An 18,845-nucleotide genomic window follows, 5' to 3' on the forward strand; every position below is an offset into this window, starting at 1 on the left:
AATCGGATCACTCCTTCTGGAAGCAAGGCAGGTCCAAAATGATCCCAAAATACCTGTATGCACGTGAGATTATGAGGACGGAAGCTTAAGCAAGGCTTGCACCACCGAGGTTTCTGGGGATGCTGGGAGGAAACCAGGCATTAACAGAACTTTATTTAACTGGTTTTTAAAATAATTTGTTTCTGATTTAGCAAGCATTTTGATAATATACATCTACGATATGCTCTGAACTTTTCCTTAAAAAATGCTGAAGACATCTTCCCTATTGGAGAGTTATCTAGAGGAGGTCTTCCCTTACTGCCTTTTCCTTCATGTGTCTACTCCCAACAAATATCAGAGGAATATGTCAGATGCTACAATTTAAACTTTCATCATATCTGAAAGTATACATCTCTTTAAAACTGTATTTTCAACATGAAAAGAGCTAAAATCACAATTATATTCCATTGCGTAATGTGTGTGAAATCAAGGCCATTTGCATAGCTTCCAAAGTGAAACTCTGGAGAACAGCGATTTCGTTAACAAGACGTATTGCTTCAGGGAAGGGCTATCATCCCCCTCCACCGTCACTGCACGGCCTCAGATGTACTTGAAATATTCTACTAGTACTGTCAGTATCTTTGTCTAAAAAGCCAGCTTCTGGAAAATTTCAAGTTACAATTATTTTATAAATCACAAGCCATTTTTCCTTAATCTTGCCAATTTTAATGAAGAAAAAACATTAGCATTTCAATGTACAAAAGTCCAATAAAACATGATTTTTTTTTTTTAAATCGGTGAGTGGGTAAAGTTTGGGTTAAACTTATTCAACAGTAAAAGTCTTCCAATTTCCACTAATAGAAATGTTTTCAGATTTGACTACAGGATAATGACAATCCAGAAATAAATAGCTATAAATACATTCATTGTTCCTATTCCAAAAATAATCACAGAGGGAAGACACAAAACTGAAATTAACTTATTTGAATCTGTTTCTTTACAATGTGATATGGGCAGGTTATAGCAGAGTGACTCAAGACAGGAAAAAAGCAAGTAGGGAATAAATTGGTCCAGTATTGACATTCATGAAACATACCAGTTAGCATAATTCTGCAGTTAATTCATCCTTTAAATGACACTACTCAGTTGATTTTTATTTGCTTCAGGTATACATAATGAAAGCAGTTTCCTTGGAATCTTTGCTGAGGACAGGTATAGTACCCTGGAGACACTGTAACAACCCCCTTCAGTATGCATGTGCGTATATATAATTATATACAAATAATCATGCATCCACACACACATTGGTATATCAACACTGCATGTGACGGTCCAATCCATCATCATTCATCATTGGCAGCACTTGTTCCTCTGACTTGGCCTTGATTACGTAACTGCAGAGAAAGAAAACACACAATCAAGCATGAATAGTTTCCTCAAACAGCAAGTTCCAAACACCCAGATTTATTAATCTCCAAGAAAAATGGGCAGGGCAGTGAAAACACCACCAGGACTGAGCACACCACACCAGAGCAATGCAAGGCTTGTGGGAATCTGAATTTGGGCGCTGTCCTCGCTGGTGGACAGCGGCTCCGGTCTCTGAGGAGCCTCACCCCCATCAGCGGGTTTCAGCCCGGCTCTGGCCGGGGTTCCACCGCAGTGTCAGAGCGGTCACAGCAGGGAACGCCAGCACCAGGGTGCAGGGCACGAACAAGCTGGCAGCTCTTGGACAGCCCGTTTCCTGCAGTAACGGTTTTAACACCATTTAGTGTTTATAAATATCTGTATGGAACTGGATTTCAAGAAAATAACATGCTTTGAAGATGACAGTCCGCAGCCTCCCTGAATTACACGGACTAAGCCCACGCAGCACTTCGCTTCTGGGCGGGTAACAAAATGATACCAACTCCCCTGGTTTGCGCCCCAAAGGCTCCCGGCAGGCTGCGGGGCTCAGTGCCGGCACCGCGATGACAACAGTCACGCGCTTTGGGGTTCTGTACTCGAGAAGCACAAAGACCCAGGTTATGTGGCCACCGCCTTGGGCATTCGGCCATGGGGCCGGGCACCCCCAGCCCACTCTGGAGCACGTCTGCAGGGAAGGTCTCGTAGGGACCCCGGCCACCACGGGTCACCTCCAGCTGCTGATCACCTCGAGGTTATCAAACAGGAGGGAGGGGAGGCCCAGGGGTGCTATCTGGACACATGTCCATTGAGAGGATTTCTGACAGCAATTCCCATCCATCAGAACATTAACCACTTTCCTCCTTGTCCATCCAGCAGGTGACTTACACAGCTTGATTTGCCTCAGAACCTACAGAGAACTCCTCTAGACGTCAGCAGCCAAAGTGCCTCGAACGGAACCCTTCTTACGCATCTAAACGTAAAATAAAACTGTGAGCTACCACATAACGAACCTAGCGCGCTGTTGGTTAGTAAGAGAGAAGTAACGATCTACATGACCAGGACCAGAACCAGCCTCAGCTGCTGCCAGGGTTTTGCAGAGGGGGCACACAGCACGCCTGCTTGGTGAGGAAGCCTGGGAACTACGGCAGCTGTAAACGATGCTTCTTAAACGTTTAACAGCCCGTGAAGCTTCAGCATGGAGCCACACTGCTCGACACAGCCCCTGTGGCATCTCCGCCCTCACAAAGACGTGGGGCGGATGGGTCCCAGGGCTGTGGCAGGGGCGGACGCTTTTCTGCTGTGCCCTGATCAGCGGATGGGTATCTAACGAAGCAGAGGTGCTCCTCATCTCCAGGAGTCAGATTCACAAACCACGAAGCAAAAGCCTGCTCTAGTGGTTGGCACCCTGCCCACAGCAGGGGGTTGAAGCCAGGTGATCTTTGAGGTCCTGTTCAACCCAGGCTGTGCTATGACTCTGTGGAAACCCCTGAGATGGCATCAGGTGCAGGTGTTTGGAGATACCCCTGTTATAACAGCTGAGAAAAAACAGAACAGTTCAACAGTAGGTCCCCACTCCTCTCACATTTTACAGTACACATGGAAAAGCTGTGTTAGTGCAGCTAATCAATACATTTCTCTGGCAAAAAACTGACCTTTTCAACACGTAATACACTTAACTTCCTGCCACTAATGTCTTACACAAGAAGCTATCTGAAATGAACTATTTGCATTGTTTTGCAAAACAAGAAAAATAGTCAATAAATATGTTTGATATTTAAGAACAAGGATAAATGTCACACCCATAACATGTGATCCAGGTTTTGCTTAAGGTAAGAACTGAAAAGCAGCAAATATTTTGCAAAAATATTAAAAAGTTACTTACCAGTGAGAAATGCGAAACAGAACTTTCTCTACAAGAAGACAAACATCCACAGTCCACAGAGACACAAAAGGGAAATTTTCTCATGCACACAGATGTGTCAAGTGCTGCTCATGCCCTCCAATAACTGCTTGTACGCGCTCCTCACACTGCCACTATCCCTTCTCAGAGAAATTAGATGAAGTCCATTTCATTCCAAATAAAGAACTATGGGTGTGCAAAAGAGAACCCTTCTGACAAAACTCAGTTATAGAGAGGAAAGTGGTCACTACTCCTCCTTCACAGACACCTAGGAGTAGGTGGCTCTAGAAGTAGGTTCTGGCATAAAGCAGGATCAAAGGAGAAATCCAGGTGACTTGAGAGAACACCTGCCACAATCAAAAATATCCAAATGCCAATGAGAGAGCACAACGCCTGCCAGAGTGGAAAGGAATGATGTTCACTCCAAGCACAGTCGGGCAACTGCCAAAGCAGACAAACCCTTCAGCTGATTTGTAAAGAAAGCCTGGTTTTACCAGTCCAGAACATCCACCTATTAGTGAAGACAGACTTCTTCCAAATCCAGAAAACATCTCTACACAATGCACGATGGCTCCACATGGTTTGTAAAGTCCAGGCATGGAAAGCGTAACGAGTGGGGACGGAGGAACTACAGCTGGCTTTGATGCTAAAAGAAAAGATGTGCTAGGCACAAATCACAAAATGCACTTCAGAACCGCTGTCACTGTAGGTCTAAGGCACCAGGCGATCTGTTCGAAGACGTCTGGCCGCTGGAATGAGTTAAACCATGCAAAAAAGCAAGTTCCAGCTGGAGACTCGGAGTGTCTTGAAAGAACCAAGACAACGGAAGGGAAGTGACAAGCTGAATGGGTTTGGGGCATAAAGCAACTGGCAAAATAGAAAGGAAACAGAACTGCAAATCCAAAGACTGCAAAGAACTTAAAACAACCCATCAGGATTTAAAATGAGAAAGGTTCATGCCAGAACTCTGGAAAGACGCTACAGAGGAAGGCTTCCTGCCTAGCCTGTGATGTTCCTCCACCCCCCAAAAGGACGAGCAGAGAAAGTGCCCTGAGGGTGAGTTTCATTCTAGACATCAGTCCAGAGACAGATCAGGCTGCATGTATGTCGTTCTCACAGCCACTGAAGCAGGAAAACTGGCACTATCTCAAGCCCATTAATTTTACTGACTTCCTTTTTGCAACTAACATGCTCAGTTTTGGTGTGCTAACTGGGATGCGTGGAACAGCTGTCATGGGACAGAGAGAAGCTTGCTTGAAGACATGTTTGAAGAGGTTAAAGTAATCAGATCTAATGATGATTAGAAACAAAACAAAGCAAGACACGTGATGGAAAAGCAAGATGACAGCTCTGAATTCTAACTGACAAGCAGTAAAAAGGCACTGAATAGGACTCTGTGCAATGGGTATGGTACCGTAAATAAAGAGGCGTTCGGGCAGACATTCTGGATTCAGTGACATCAGAAATACTTACCTTCCAGCCACTTCCAGCTTGACACAGCACGCTATGCAGAAGCTGGAGGTGCGCGGGTCTGCACGGAGAATCGCTGACGGGGCTGTAATGCTCATCGGCAATTGCCCGAACACACACAAGGGGACGGACACAATGACACTTGTGTCAATTCCCAAACAGGCAAATCTACAGGCAGATAGCACACACAGCACAACCTTCAAAAAGCATTCTTACCGCTTCCAGCTCCTTTTGGGTTTCATCCTCCATTCTCCTAATGTCTTCCATAGTCAGATCAATCCACTTATCAATCCAACAGAACAGCTGGCGATGAAAGTTGGTAAATATCCTTTTTTCTTGCTTTAAGAAGATAAATAAACATTAGACAATAGGCTTACATTTTGCCAAAGACTGGTGAAGTGATTGCAGCTGTTCAATTTGAAAAGTTATAACCTTTAGAACCTTTAGCTGTTAGTTATAACCTGTAACTGTTTCATGCAGCTACAGGTTCAGCCCCCTCACATTCCTGGATCCCACTGAAAGTCATCCAATTTCTCAAATGCTTTAACATGGAAAAAATTGAACAAATTTCACTATCAAAATAAATTTTAAGAAAGTTCAGCAATTCATATTACTTGAAAACGCTGAAGAATCCTTTTAAAATCTGCTCTAGCTCCAAGACAGCACTAGACAGAATAAATGTAGCATCATAACAACCAGTGTATTTAGCATGAGCTGTACAAAAATCTAACACAGAACTGTCGCAGGTTCTGCATTCACTATCAGAAAACCAAGAACGGCCAATTCCTAAAGCCAGAATGAAGCAAAAAGGGAAGTATTCCTGACTCCAAAGATGGCATGCTTGCAATTTGTACCAAATCAGCATCCCAGTAGTACCCGACATACAACTTCAAAAGGTACAAAAACCTTGAGAGTATAAATATTCAAGCTAAGGATTCCACAGCCCTTTCATTACCTGTGTTCTGAATCGATCGCAGTAAGAATATTATTACTGCACCTCTTCTACTCAAATTGGTAGGTTTCACATTTCAAAATACCTACCACCCCCCAAAACCCCACTGTCTTATGTTGAAGAACTGCAACTTGCCAGCTCAGTCCAGCTCTAGTGCCCTGGAATCTCAGCTTTTATAACAGCAACTCGGATGATGAAAGATGCATCAGATAAACCATTCAATTTGCTAAATTACCAGTGTTGCTTCCAACTGCTCTGGTAAAAGTAGTCATGTATAGACAACACAGAAATCTACCTTACTGCTACAACTCAGACTTCTGCATGTATTCAGTTACCCAGGTTGCTACCCAAAGTTCATGTCTTGTTCATCTGCTTCCAGATTTTGCATTCCTCAGGCTCCTGACTGTCCTCAAAAATAATGCTGGTCAAATCTAACATGTGGTTCTGGACAACCAGCAGACAAAGGTAACTTCCTCTGAAGAAACAGCTTCAGGTAAAGCAAGGTTGAAAAAAAAAAAAAAAAGGTGTCTTCAAGTACTCCTCATCAGACCACAGAATCAGTCCTGGCTCTTCTGCTCAGCTTATTCCCTAACAGTGTGTTCAGTTTGAAACATGCGATGGGCAGCTCCTTCCCCAAACCACCACCACGCTGAGGAGTCTCCAATGCCTCCTCACCCTTGGTACTGTGGCTAACACATTTTCTTTAAGCATTGTTTGAAGCTTTCCTCCATTGCTACCATATTTCTTGAAATTCATAAACATTTGATGCAGTTAGCTGTGTGTTCCGCTCGGAGCCCAGAGCCCTGGCTACCACAACGACAAAGGTCTGGCACTGGCTGGCCGTGAGCAAACAGCATGCCCCAGTGCTACGGGAACATCACGTTCGGCTAACTCCCTGCTACAGCACATTGTCTCTGGATTGGAGAGAACTGGCATGACGGTCTAGATTAAACACTCTGCCTACACCTAAGTCTACATTCTAGATATTTAGTCATACTTCTACAAATATTTTACAATTCATGTTCTGATGATGCAGCAATAACAAAACGAGACACAAACCTAAGCTGACAAAGCACTAAAATTGCCAACTAAATCCTAGTGCACCTATTCCACCTGCGTCATACCTGGTTTTGCAAGCATTCAATACCAAAAACATCAAATGCTTTAGAACTGGCAGAAACGCAGCAGCAGTTTCATAAGAAAACTAGAACATAAAATAGTCAAGAAACACCAGCACGTTTCATGCAACTTTCAACTTACGAGAAAAAAAAAAAAAATCTAATAACTCTCTTCCTTGCAAGTGTTGCTGCTTACCAAATCAAGCGTTAGACCTACATGATGCAGACTCTTTGCTTATACCTTTGCTTTTTTACTTAGAAAGTTATTCTGGTACCACCAGTGAAGCACCACTGCTGGCAGATCAGGACAAAAGTGGTGGCACTTTTTGAAGAAATGAACAGAAATCGCTTGACTGTAAGCAACAGGAAACTTCATCACTGTTTCTCCTCAAAATCCCCACCTCACCAGAGACCTGCCCTGCCTACTGCCTGCCCACCTCCAACCCACGCCCTCGCAACAGCCCAGCAAGGGAGAAGCACTTACCTTCTGTATAAAGTTTTCAACTTTGTTCTGCAGTCCCCACCACTTAAATTTGATAGTCACCAACTTGTAAGCACACATTTTAGGACACTCTTCATCAGTTGCTAGCTCTTTCTGTTTATGGAAGGAATTTTTAATTTTTAAAAAATTTACTTCTGTCAAATTAATTTAGTATAATTATTAGAAGTTATCACTCTAAGTATTATGTCAGAATAATAAATTATAACATTAACAGATAGCAACTTAAATTGAATTATTTTACTACAAATTATAATTTTAAGTATTATTAGAATTATAACAATACTGAGAATTCTAAGTATTAGTAAAAGCTCAGCACTGTACTCTGGACACAGGGTACCAGGGATTAACAATCAGGTTGAATTGGTAAGGCGATGCCATCCACGCGGCATCCAGTGCATCCACGTGGCTAACGGCCACGCAGGGCTAATACCACTGCACCAGCAGCTATGGGAGCAGAGGAGTGAACGGTCAGCACCGCACAGATGTGCCCCTGGAGCTGCAGCCTCGCTCCTCAGTGGGACAAGAGACGCCTCAAGTCCCTGAATTCAGGCTGCTTCCATTTAACATCTCAGGCCAGCTGAGAACGAGTGTGGTACTCTGAGGAAACAGGGACTCTGCTCTGCCAGATGTGGTGGTCAGTTACACACAAAAAAAAGGAGCATTCAATGCCTGCCCTCTGTTTCTAGACTAACATTGCTAGTGCTAGTCTCTAAGGAACCGTGAATGTTTTTTTCTGATGATAAAGACTTCATAAGCTTGTAACATCAGTTCTTAGTACCTTCCAGTTTGGCCCCAAAGGTCCTCTCTTCGTCTTGACCGACTGGAATAATGCAGGGTCTTCATCAGCTTTGTAGTCCTATAACAGAAAAAAACCCTGAGAGTCAGAAAAACCCCAGGTTCAATACTTCACTGTATGAAGCTTCTGTTCAAGCCTACCGAATTGGTTCTCCTGAGCGACCTGGCGCAGGACGGGTGGAGTTAGTCTGACCCGAGTGTGTTGAATACTCCATCACACCTGCTCATTCCCTGCCTATCAGCTGTGGTGCTCGATACCCGTTCGTATCGCGATAGCACACCAGGGCTGCCTTCTAGGTCAGAACGTTCTTGTGCTGTGGCTGTGCGGCATAAGCACCATCCTACTGGTTTTGTAACTTCTGAGGGGAAGGGAAAGCAGTAATACAGAAACTCGCGTGCTAACACTTTCCAAGCTGCAACCTAGTTCTACCCGTGAGAATGCGGAACAGAAAGAGAAGGAGGCATAAGTGAGCTAATCTCAGAACTAGAAACTGCATCATCTCAATCCGCGAGACATCGCCAGGCTGAGCGCAGAGGGCACAAGGCAGCGGTCTGACTGTCACTGCTTCACGGCAGACATCGCTGCCTACCGAGCCGCATACAGAGCGGAAAAAGCAAACATCAATAGAGCTGGGAGATGGCAAACACTTCCAACACACGGATTTACTTAATTTCACTGATGAGGGGTATGAAAACAGTTATTAGATTAAGATGCTACTTTGGAAATTGGGACAGAAACAGAAAAAAAAAAGCCCTGTCTACATTAAAGCCTAGATGGACAAAATAGCATTGTAGGAATTCTTCTCAATACACAAACCCCACCAGCACGCAAGGAAGAAGACTGGCCGAGAGCCAAAGCACAAATAAACAACAGTTCTTTGCAGAGTTTAAAGAAAATATCTGTGCAGCAAGAGCTTAACTCCTGACATCAACAAGTCCTTCTTAGGAAGAAAAACAGGCAGCTATTGGAACAGATATTACAGCCAAAAAACTCTGAAGTCCTCTTGAAAGCTCGACAGGCAAAATATCATCATGCAGCAGCAGAGCAATATAGAGTAGCTAAAAACCATTTCAAAGAAATACACAAATATCGTTTCACAGGCAGTTTCTGCTCAAAATCTCAACATATTATGCATGAATGCAACGAACTACTACAAAAAATTATTTAGAGAGACCGTGAACCACATACAATACAGTAATAACCACAACAAGCCCAGAATCCGGGAGCTTATTTACAATTCTTATTCTCAATTATAAGAGCTGCTAAAGTAGTAACAGCACTCCTGACAGCTCATAGTTCACTCTATCAAATAGAATAAAACTTGAAAGCACATATATAGGACAGAATGATTTTAAGAAAACTATTAGAACCTAACATAAAAAATGATACAAGTCTATGTCTTGGCTGCAAATTAATGAAAAACACAGAGTGGCATAAACTAACCAGGCAGGTAGACACAACTTCTGGCTTTTCAAGTCAATTTTGCATTAATTTTTTAAAAAGAAGAACGTACATACTGTCAGTGTTATTTAGCAGAAAGCACCCATGTAGTTGGCTGTGGAAGGAAACACATACTAGCACTCTTCTCCAGCACGATCTACAGCTCTGGGAGCACTCGTTCACAGCACAACAGAAGATCAAAATCAGGTTGATCGAAGTGTGTCATATTCCCAACTCACGGCATGATTCCCAAGTCTTGGAACTGAAATCACCACCAGCACCACTGTGCACTTAACAGATGTGCAAGAAAAGCGTTCATGTATTTGGGTGGGATTAGCTGGACAGCTTCCAGTAACAAGTGTCCCACAGTCACTCCCGTCTCCCACAGAGCCCTGCAGCTCCAGGACAGCTACCAGCTGAACCCTTCCCTGAAGCCACCTTTGAGAGAATGCCAAGGGTCAAGCGAAAAATACAATCAGCCTCGTTAAATTATCACAACCCTGCAGCGTGCGTCTGTGCTATGTACGAGAAGTTAAAGGTCTCCGTGACAGAGACCGTTTTGTAAGACAGACTGGAAGATACGAAGCACCCAGGACAGCATGAAAAAAGCCTTAGGTAGGGGATATAAAACAAAGCAGGGAGGAAAACGCTAGCAAGCTAGAAATAAATTCCTATTTATACGTACATAGGTTGTTCCATGGGATGTGCGGTTTAAGATGCACACTTAAAACAGCAAGCCACAGGTCCTACTGCAGGAATTCAAAACTGAAAACGTGTACAAGCTGTTCTATTTTCTAAACACTTCAACAGCTCTGAAACTAAAGTAACAGCCACGCTGCAATGGGTTGGACAAGGTTCATTCACTGAACATGAGAATAAATCTTGAATACATGAAAACTTTAATCAGAATTGCTGGATCTGATAAATGTAGTTCCATTCTTTCAGTCACACATCCAAGATGGTGCATTTGGGTTGCTTTTCCAGGCAAAACTATGACTGAGAAAATAAACGTACAAATAAAACTTTCCTTCAGCACCACTGACTATTCCTCTTCCCTAAAAAAAATCAGCACACGAAAACCCCACCCAGACCCCTAGAATGATAACTTCCAAACAACAGGCATTGGAACATTAACAAAAACCTGCCACACGAAGCACAGGACTTCCGAAACCACCCAAGAGAGTGAGCTAGCGACTGCTCCAATATCACAAAACTAAGGTGAAGAAACTGTAGGAGAAGAACCTCTGGACAAACAGAACACACAGAAAACAGCTTGTGCTTTCAAAGGGAACATATACTTTCCAAAACCAGCAGCCTTCCCTGACGGCTTCAAGCAAGTCTGTAGATCAGGGAAATTTTGTTACTATCATGTAGCTGAACTTCCAAAAAAAATTCCTCAAGTTCCATTACCTAAACTTCATAAATGGAAAGCATAAATGGAAAATCTTTGTCATGGAGTCATAACCAGTAAAGAGGGAGAAAACGACGACCAGAAATTGCAAATTTTCGTAACAGAAGAGACTACAAGTGTGGGTCCCTGAGAATTTCTGCAAACTAACCCTTAACTGTCTAGGAATGGGGGCAAACAAGTGGAGCGGAAAGGGTGTCAGCCTACAGCAAACTCAGAGTTACCACAGTTTGCATAAAAGTTCAAGCACAAAGTCAGTCTTTGTTTAATAAAGTCAGGACTTTGCAAAACTGCATTTCTGAGAGATGAAATGGAAATAAAAATCTGAATCACATGGTGAAAATTATTCCCAAGTATTCCTGCACAATGACGGGCTGTACTGCGAGTCTGGATTTATCTGCTGGGTAAAATCCACGCCATTTGAGCTTAGTCACCATCAACACAAAGCATCAGTGGAATCAGGCGCGTGCTACATCCATATCCCCACAGCAGAGCATTTACTTACTCCTGGTTCTACTTGAGTTCTATCTGCAATGTCAATGTGGACAACTTCAACACTCTTCCATGTGTTTGGATCTAAATTGTGCACCTGCAAAAAGAGAAAGCGGAACAATTTCCATGCTGCCATCTTACAGAGTGGTGCACCTTATGCAGTACATATGTGTGTCATGGATTTTTTTCTGGACTTCATAAAGACAGTGTTCTCCAAACCTATCCTTTCTTCCTCTGCCTTTCTAAAAGCAAATAATCTCCACAGTTACAGTTTAATTCACCCATCAACCATTTTTAAACCAGCACAAAGCCTTGAGTTTTCATGCATTCAGGAAACCTGGATTTAAGATTAAACTGTGTTCTGCTGTCACATTTGTCAGAACTAAGGAAACCAAGCTCTAACTAGAAACATTACCCATTCATTAATCTACGAGAGCTTTTTGATCGAGGAAGAAGCTGCAGGAATTCCAAAGTGCGAATAGGGCAGGTTTCAATAACCTGACTACATTTAGTAGGTTCCCTAAATCACAGGGCTGCCTGCAATACGGACCAGATGAAGTGTGTGTGGAATGAAGGTATGGAAAGGTCTGGAGATGTAATCAGCATCACACCTGTGGTCTCTTGGGCACACCTGAACTTGCAATTATAGCAAGCAGAGCTGTCCAAGAAACACTCTCCTCTGCAGCACAGCCAGCGCTACAGTTCGTCCAAGCACTGAACATACTCTGACCATGATTCCTTTGAGGATGGCTTATCAATACGTTTGTCACTATGGATAAAAAAAGGCTCCTGAAGAGACCTGTGAACTGAATCAACCATCTAAGGAGGAAAATGAGAACATAGCCAGCCTAGAAAATTTACAGAAGCAGCTTCAATACATAACACAGAAGTATACACAGATAAACTCCAGTAGCCTTGTGAAACCTGTCTTCAAACAAACTTGTCAGCCTAAGCAGTGCTAGCATGTCTAAGGTAAAACCACAAAATTAAAAAGAACTTCCTGAAAACCTTTTTAAACATTTAGGTGAGAAACAAGCATCTGCACTGACCTCAACATAAAAAATAAAATCTTTTTTTGTTCTTGTACCTCGCTAGGTGAGACAGCTTGACCACCTTAGAAGGATTTGAGTTATGTTTTTCTTGTTTTACCTTAATCACTGGTAGGGCTTTGACTTTATGCAGTAATTTTCCATCATTACCAGGTATAGAATACTTTATCTGGATGACTGTGTGTTGAAAATATTACTAATGCTAATATTACTAATACTAAAGCCAACTCACGTTCTCTGATGTCCCCAAATCTGGTTTATGCCAGGTCTCAATTTTTATGAAGAAGTCATCTTTCATGTATTCATTCTGTAAGAATCAAAATCAAAAAGCATGAGTCTGATTACACCTCTCCGCCTAAAGTTTAGGGAAATGGTATTACAAGGCAAGCCTCCACTAAGCATTGACTAGCAACACATTCCATTTACATTATAAAAGAAACATCCCCCTTACCTAACACACAGAAATAGGTACGATGAGATAACCAGTATCGACATCTCAAGTATCAGCTACAGCAAAGTACTAAACTAAAACCAGTAATGTCTGAGAAATCCAACTGTAACTTTGTGCATCCTTCTTCTCAATCCTGACATTCTTTACCTGTGTTCAAGCAATTTTCAAATTACTAATACCGCAGTTAAGACAAAACAAGAATACATTTGCACAAACTTTTTAATAAACGAGGCCATTCTGAGGCAGGGGTAACAGCTAATAAACACTAGATGCTATTGTATGGCACAATTACGATCCCACTAAATCCTATGGCTAAAGACTAGCACAGAACACTTCCAGTTTCAGAAGGAAGAGAGCGTACACTAGCGTGCACATGTATCGCGATGAGTCAAGCTAAACAGTTCACAAACTCATCTTACTCCCTATGCTGCATCCACCTAGTGACAAACTAAATCCAGCTTGCAAACGAGCAGATAAAGCAATTTAACACTAAACTTATAAGCTTCCTTAAACAGGTAACCAAAATATATACATGGGGGAATAAAGTCTTAATGATCTCTTTCCCATGCATCTTAAGTAAAAAACCAAGAAACCCCAAACCTCCCGCTATGTGATCCACCTAGATCTCAGTTAACCCATCTTAGCTGAGGCAGGGTTTCAGACAGCTAGGGACGGGTTTTCTTGCACTGATCTTCCCGCATTCAGCGTAGAAACATCTGATCTGGCTTTTTCTTTTTTAGCATTATGTCTTACCAGGACAGACGTTATGCAGCTGTACTGGTAAGCAAAGGCATAAAAGAAGATGGAAAAAATGAAAGCATTTCTCTGAAAAATTACAGTTCTTTCTAATTATAGCCATGCGCAGACAAATAAGGTAACAAGGAGCTCTACGCCAGGAACCCTGGCAAGGCATATATAAAAGGCTGGAGCCAGCCGGCTGGAGTCAGAGTGAATTGTAGCGACAATAACCAATAAAACAGAATTAAAAAAACCCAACACAGGACTGATAAGAATTCAAATACTCACTGTCACAACTGGTCACGGGAAACACACGCAATGGAAATGAAAAGGAAACACAAACTGTTATTAGATACAATCGCTTATAAAAGGTTTCACATACAAGAAACATTCAAAATCAGTCTAACAGCATTTGTGTGCATCAAGCCAGCAGAGCTCAGCTAGCCCTAACCTTAGAAGCTCGCTCTAAGGTACTGCAAACTATTCAACAGAAACAGTAAAGAAACACAGAGCTCAGAACTTACACAATTAGAAGTATTCAAATAAAGCAGTCACCTTATTCTAACAGACTATGAAGAATTAAATTATTTTCAAAGAGGCTGTGTTCTAGACCTCAAGAGTCACGTCCCCAGCCTTTTCCTGGGGACACTGGATACTGAGACTCTGCAGAAACCAGCGAACTGGTCCGTTAAGGCTGCTCCTCAGAAGCAGCTCTCCTTTCCAGGAGAGGAAATCTCACAAATGCAACATTGAAGTTTTAACTATTTTTTCCACTTGATGGCACCCTCTTTTCTCCAAAACCATTTAAGACCATCCCCTGACCGAATACCGACAGCAAACACCAAACGGGACACGTACTTGTTCTACAATAGGGATACGCGTTCCAAGCCTTCTCGTGGAACACCAGGGAGCCTTCTGGAGCAATCATCCTTACAAAACCAGGAACTTTACTGTGAAAGACAAACAGTGACAACATTCGTAAAATTTTTGCCAGCTGAAATTCCTCATTGATTTCTTCCACTCCAATAAGAAGGGCACATTCTACCTAAACACTCTAAAGGTTATGATGTGCCAGTTATCCAGAGGTAAATATGCAGGAAATCCAACAATGATCACAAAATTATTAAGAAAAAAAAAGGGGAAGGTAAGGATAAGATAATTGAGAGTGAACTAGAAATACTTTTGGAAGCACTATGATCGTGATGAAAACTCCGCTTTCTTTTCTCTTTGAGAACAGCAAAAACAACTGCTGAGGGAGAGTGCTGCCCGAGAGATCTCACCTCCAAGCTCTCCAGCTGAACCACGGGCTCATCAGTACGCAAGCCTGTACCCTGGCTGGCCAGCAGCCTGGCCCCGGCCATTCAGCCATTCCAACCCGGCCTGAAGAGGAAAACCGCAGCCAACTGCAAACGTATTCAGCTCCTCAACTTCTTAGATCTTTTTCCCAACTATACACATTTGGAATACTAATCCTCACAACCTGACAACACATCACAAACTCTAACACCCCAGCTGCCTTCGGGGCACTGCAGCCTCTGGAGAAACATCGACTGCCCATCCCTGCAGCTCAGACCCCATCGGGGTCAGTTTTCCGAAGAGCCCCGGTCTCACCCACCCTGCAGAGCACGTCACTTCAGAAAATATTCTTCACCGTACTCCTCCTCTCTCAGAACATTACCCTACCACACCCCAAGTACTTATGTGATGCCTTTCAGAGTGTTTTTAAAGAGCGTTCAGGCAGTAACAACTCCTCCTTTACCACCAGATCACACAAAGCCATTCTTCCTTTACAATGCAGTGACCATCATCCTTTTCTCTATCCCACTGCATCAACATTCCTGTCCTCTGGGCTATCCTACAAAGCATCTCTGACACCAACCCATCATTTCGGCCATATACCAAGAATCCAAATTACTTCTACTTAGAGATGCATTTGCCTGTTCGCACATCAGACGTTTACATGGTTCTCCATTACTCACATATTTAAAATCCACAGCTTTTCACATTTTCCCTCTTACCAGGGCACTCATGCACAATTCAGCAAATTGAAGAGAGGTACCCTGGGATGGTAAACAATGGAAGGCTGCCCGCACTTTTCAACATTTCCCACTCAACACCAAGCGACCATAATACGTATCAACACTTTTCTCACCTCTTTAAATGATAGATTTTGTGAGTATATTGTCCCTTCTCGCCATCCTTTTCATAAGGCTCATTTTTTAAGACTTGAATTCCTTCACCTCCTCCTGTTTCATTTTTGCTAGCTTCTGCCACGGAATAAAGTTGCCCAACTTGATACTGAAAAGAGAAGTAAAACTTCAATATTAAAGTTAGACAAAACTCTGAACGCATTAAAAAACTTAGCTGTTTCCAGTGAAAATTTGGTAGTACAAACAAAATTATCAGGAAAGTAAAATACACCACATAAAAAAATATCTAGTAAAATATGACAGTCTGATGCAAAACTGATCTGTAGCTCACGAGCACCAGCTCTATACTCAGCTTGTTTCACATTAATGTAACACTTCGGCATAACCAAATATGTTATCCTTCAATTTTCTCATCCTAAAAGCAAAGTACAAATGTTGTTCTTACTTGTACAAAAGAAATACCATTTTTAGTTTACAAGATTTTGAAGTGACTGATTTCCAGCCCTCAGCCTCCCAGACTCACACCTTTAACCAACCAGACACTGCCCTCACAGGACCCATAAGGCGCAAGCTGTAGCAGAAGGAAAGCGTGACATTTTCCCTCACAAGCGCGTTTAGCCATCCTATCGTGCCGTTCATTCACACCTCTCTTGGTGCGGTCAGCACTGCTGGATTCAGGTCTCAGAAGAGGATTCCTACCTTCGCCTTTAGGAAAAGGCTTGAGTCACTCAATGCCTTGATCAGCAGCAAACTTCTGCTGCTGTGCAGAATTGCACAACTTTATTTTCTTGCTCGTCATCTGTGGAGTGGCTTCCACACAACTAAAGGTTCTTTGCCTGCAGGCATTGGTCTCCTTTGAGACCCACTGACCCGCAGGAGGTGAACTATGCTTGGCCGGCGGCTCGCAACCGTGGTCACTCACCTGTGGCAGAGCGGGGGCACGCCTGGATCCGGCCAGGCAGACGCACACGAGACACTTAACATCCTCCCACCCGTCACCCCAAACCACAGCAGGCAGGATGAGAACATACCTCTTGCACGGAGCAAGGTAAGACCACTCGGCTGAAAGAGGAAAAGAGCAAATTCAACAAATTAATAACTGGGCTTGATCTGCAGACAACAGATATAAACCGTAACAAAGACATTCAAGAGGGAAACTTCAAAATGAGTTAATTCAGGTTTTCTTTTGCTCTGTGGCAGTAAGGCTACATGGATACAATGCAACAAACCCCGGTAAAATTCAATGACAGATATGTTACAAAAGGGAAAAAAAGGGTTAAGAGGGTTAGAACCTGCAGGGAAGAGCCAGGAAACGGAGGAGCTATTTCCAGCTCTGCCTCACTTTGCATTGTGCTGAGTTTGTTTAAATTGAGGCTGAGCTTTTTCCATGTATGTGCCCCACAGCAAGCAGTCCTGTCTGCATGATTCAAAAGGAGGACAAACGCACAGGCCCTCAGAGCCTGCAGATGAATTCTGGCAATTACAGCAGTTATGGATCACTGAAAAGGCAATCACTGCTCACACAGGTGGCAGAAGCAAGTGTGTTTCAGGCAGACAGTTTAGTTCTGATCCAATACACTCTACAGTTCACAGCAACGTTGCAGGATGCAGAAGCTGATTGCTCACAGCAACAGCACGCGGCACAGACAGTCTTTTCCAGCTTCACCTTCCACAATAAAATGGACAAAGACAATAGAAATAACTGAAATAACTGTCAAACAACATCCTAGAACAACTGCACTGCTCCCAGGGCTTTTAAGTGCTGTTACCTCCTTGACTGAAAGCTTTAAGACCACCAAGATTCAACAGAACGCAATCCTCCTGAAGGCGTGATTATAAACTAAGCCTGTCCACTGTCCTAGAGAGGAAGAAAGTGACTGTCAGCTGAGTCAACCCTTGCTACCCCTCGCTGTGTCCGGGCTTTGTGAACAGCTCAGTTTGAAATGTTTTTGTTTAGGTACCAACAATCACCACTGCAGATCAAATTCAGTCTTGCACTTTCCGTGCAACTTCTTCTCTATCCCTTACTGGAGAACGATTTATCTATTTCAGTCTACTGTGTGCCTCACTGAAATAGTTTTATATAAACTGTGAAACCTTCAGAGAGAAGCTGAGAAAAACATAATCAGCCTCAAATGTTGCCAAGCATCAGGCTGAAAGCAGAATGGCCAAACGGCAGTACAAACAGAATTCCCGTAAGGAGCCCTGTTGTGTTTCATGGTACCTGATAAAAAAAAGTCCTTAAACTCTTTTTAACGCTTGCTAGCAAGAGCAGAGACAGAAGACACCTGTCTTAGCACTAGCAGACGCTGACTCAATACCTAGAGAGGATGTTCTGCGGCTTGCAAGGCAGCCCAGGAGACTTGTGGGCAACTGCAGCTTTAATCTTTAACAGGACAATATGTAAAACAGGAGCAGAGTCAGGAAATCACAGCAAACGTTCAGGTACAGGGAAAGGTGAGGAAATAAAGGAAAGAATTGTAAGGAAAAGGGTTTTTTTTCAACTTAAAAACAATGACAGACAAGCAATGCAATAATTCAAAAGAGCTGAGCAGCAAAGAAATCTGACGAGACCTTATTTATAAGCACACATCCCACCAGTGTCTTGTAGGAAATGCAAGAAAGACAGACAGCCTCTCCTAGGAGGAGTGGTGCAGGCTCTCACTAAAACGCAAGAAGAGCCGGACACAGCCCTGGTGCCTCAGTCTGGTCAGTCTGCACCTACTCCCTGAAGCTCAGATAAATCTCTGGAAGTGTCCGCGGAAGCCTGTTTGGAAGCGAACAAACACCCTGGCCACTCTCTATTCCTCTGAACCCACCCATCACCCCCCGACACAGCAGAGGCGACACGCTGCCAGGCTCTCAGGTAAAGGCAAAGGAGGTTTGCTGGCAGAAGGCTGTAAGGGAAAGATGCACCCAGCGACCCCGAGTGCCCGGCACCCCCAGAAGAGAGAACCGCGGAGCAGCGGAGACACAGACACGGCTCCGGGACTGTC

At 43.2% G+C, this 18,845-nt stretch overlaps 1 protein-coding gene across 1 annotated transcript; it reads right to left on the minus strand.

Annotated features, from left to right (window-relative positions):
* Nucleotides 1–682: 682 nt before the first annotated feature.
* PITPNB (phosphatidylinositol transfer protein, beta) lies at nucleotides 683–16,911 on the minus strand (the record flags this gene model as incomplete). The annotated part of the gene is made up of 10 exons (XM_010074642.1): nucleotides 683–1,373; nucleotides 4,970–5,092; nucleotides 7,308–7,418; nucleotides 8,104–8,181; nucleotides 11,475–11,558; nucleotides 12,743–12,817; nucleotides 13,988–13,995; nucleotides 14,558–14,649; nucleotides 15,852–15,997; nucleotides 16,881–16,911. Coding segments are annotated over 10 exons (799 nt in total), but the record flags the coding sequence as incomplete, so codon positions are not given.
* Between the last annotated feature and the right edge of the window lie 1,934 nt (nucleotides 16,912–18,845).

The sequence above is a fragment of the Pterocles gutturalis genome, unplaced genomic scaffold, assembly GCF_000699245.1.
Source record: "Pterocles gutturalis isolate BGI_N339 unplaced genomic scaffold, ASM69924v1 scaffold32517, whole genome shotgun sequence".
In the NCBI taxonomy this organism is placed as follows: Eukaryota; Metazoa; Chordata; class Aves; order Pterocliformes; family Pteroclidae; genus Pterocles; species Pterocles gutturalis.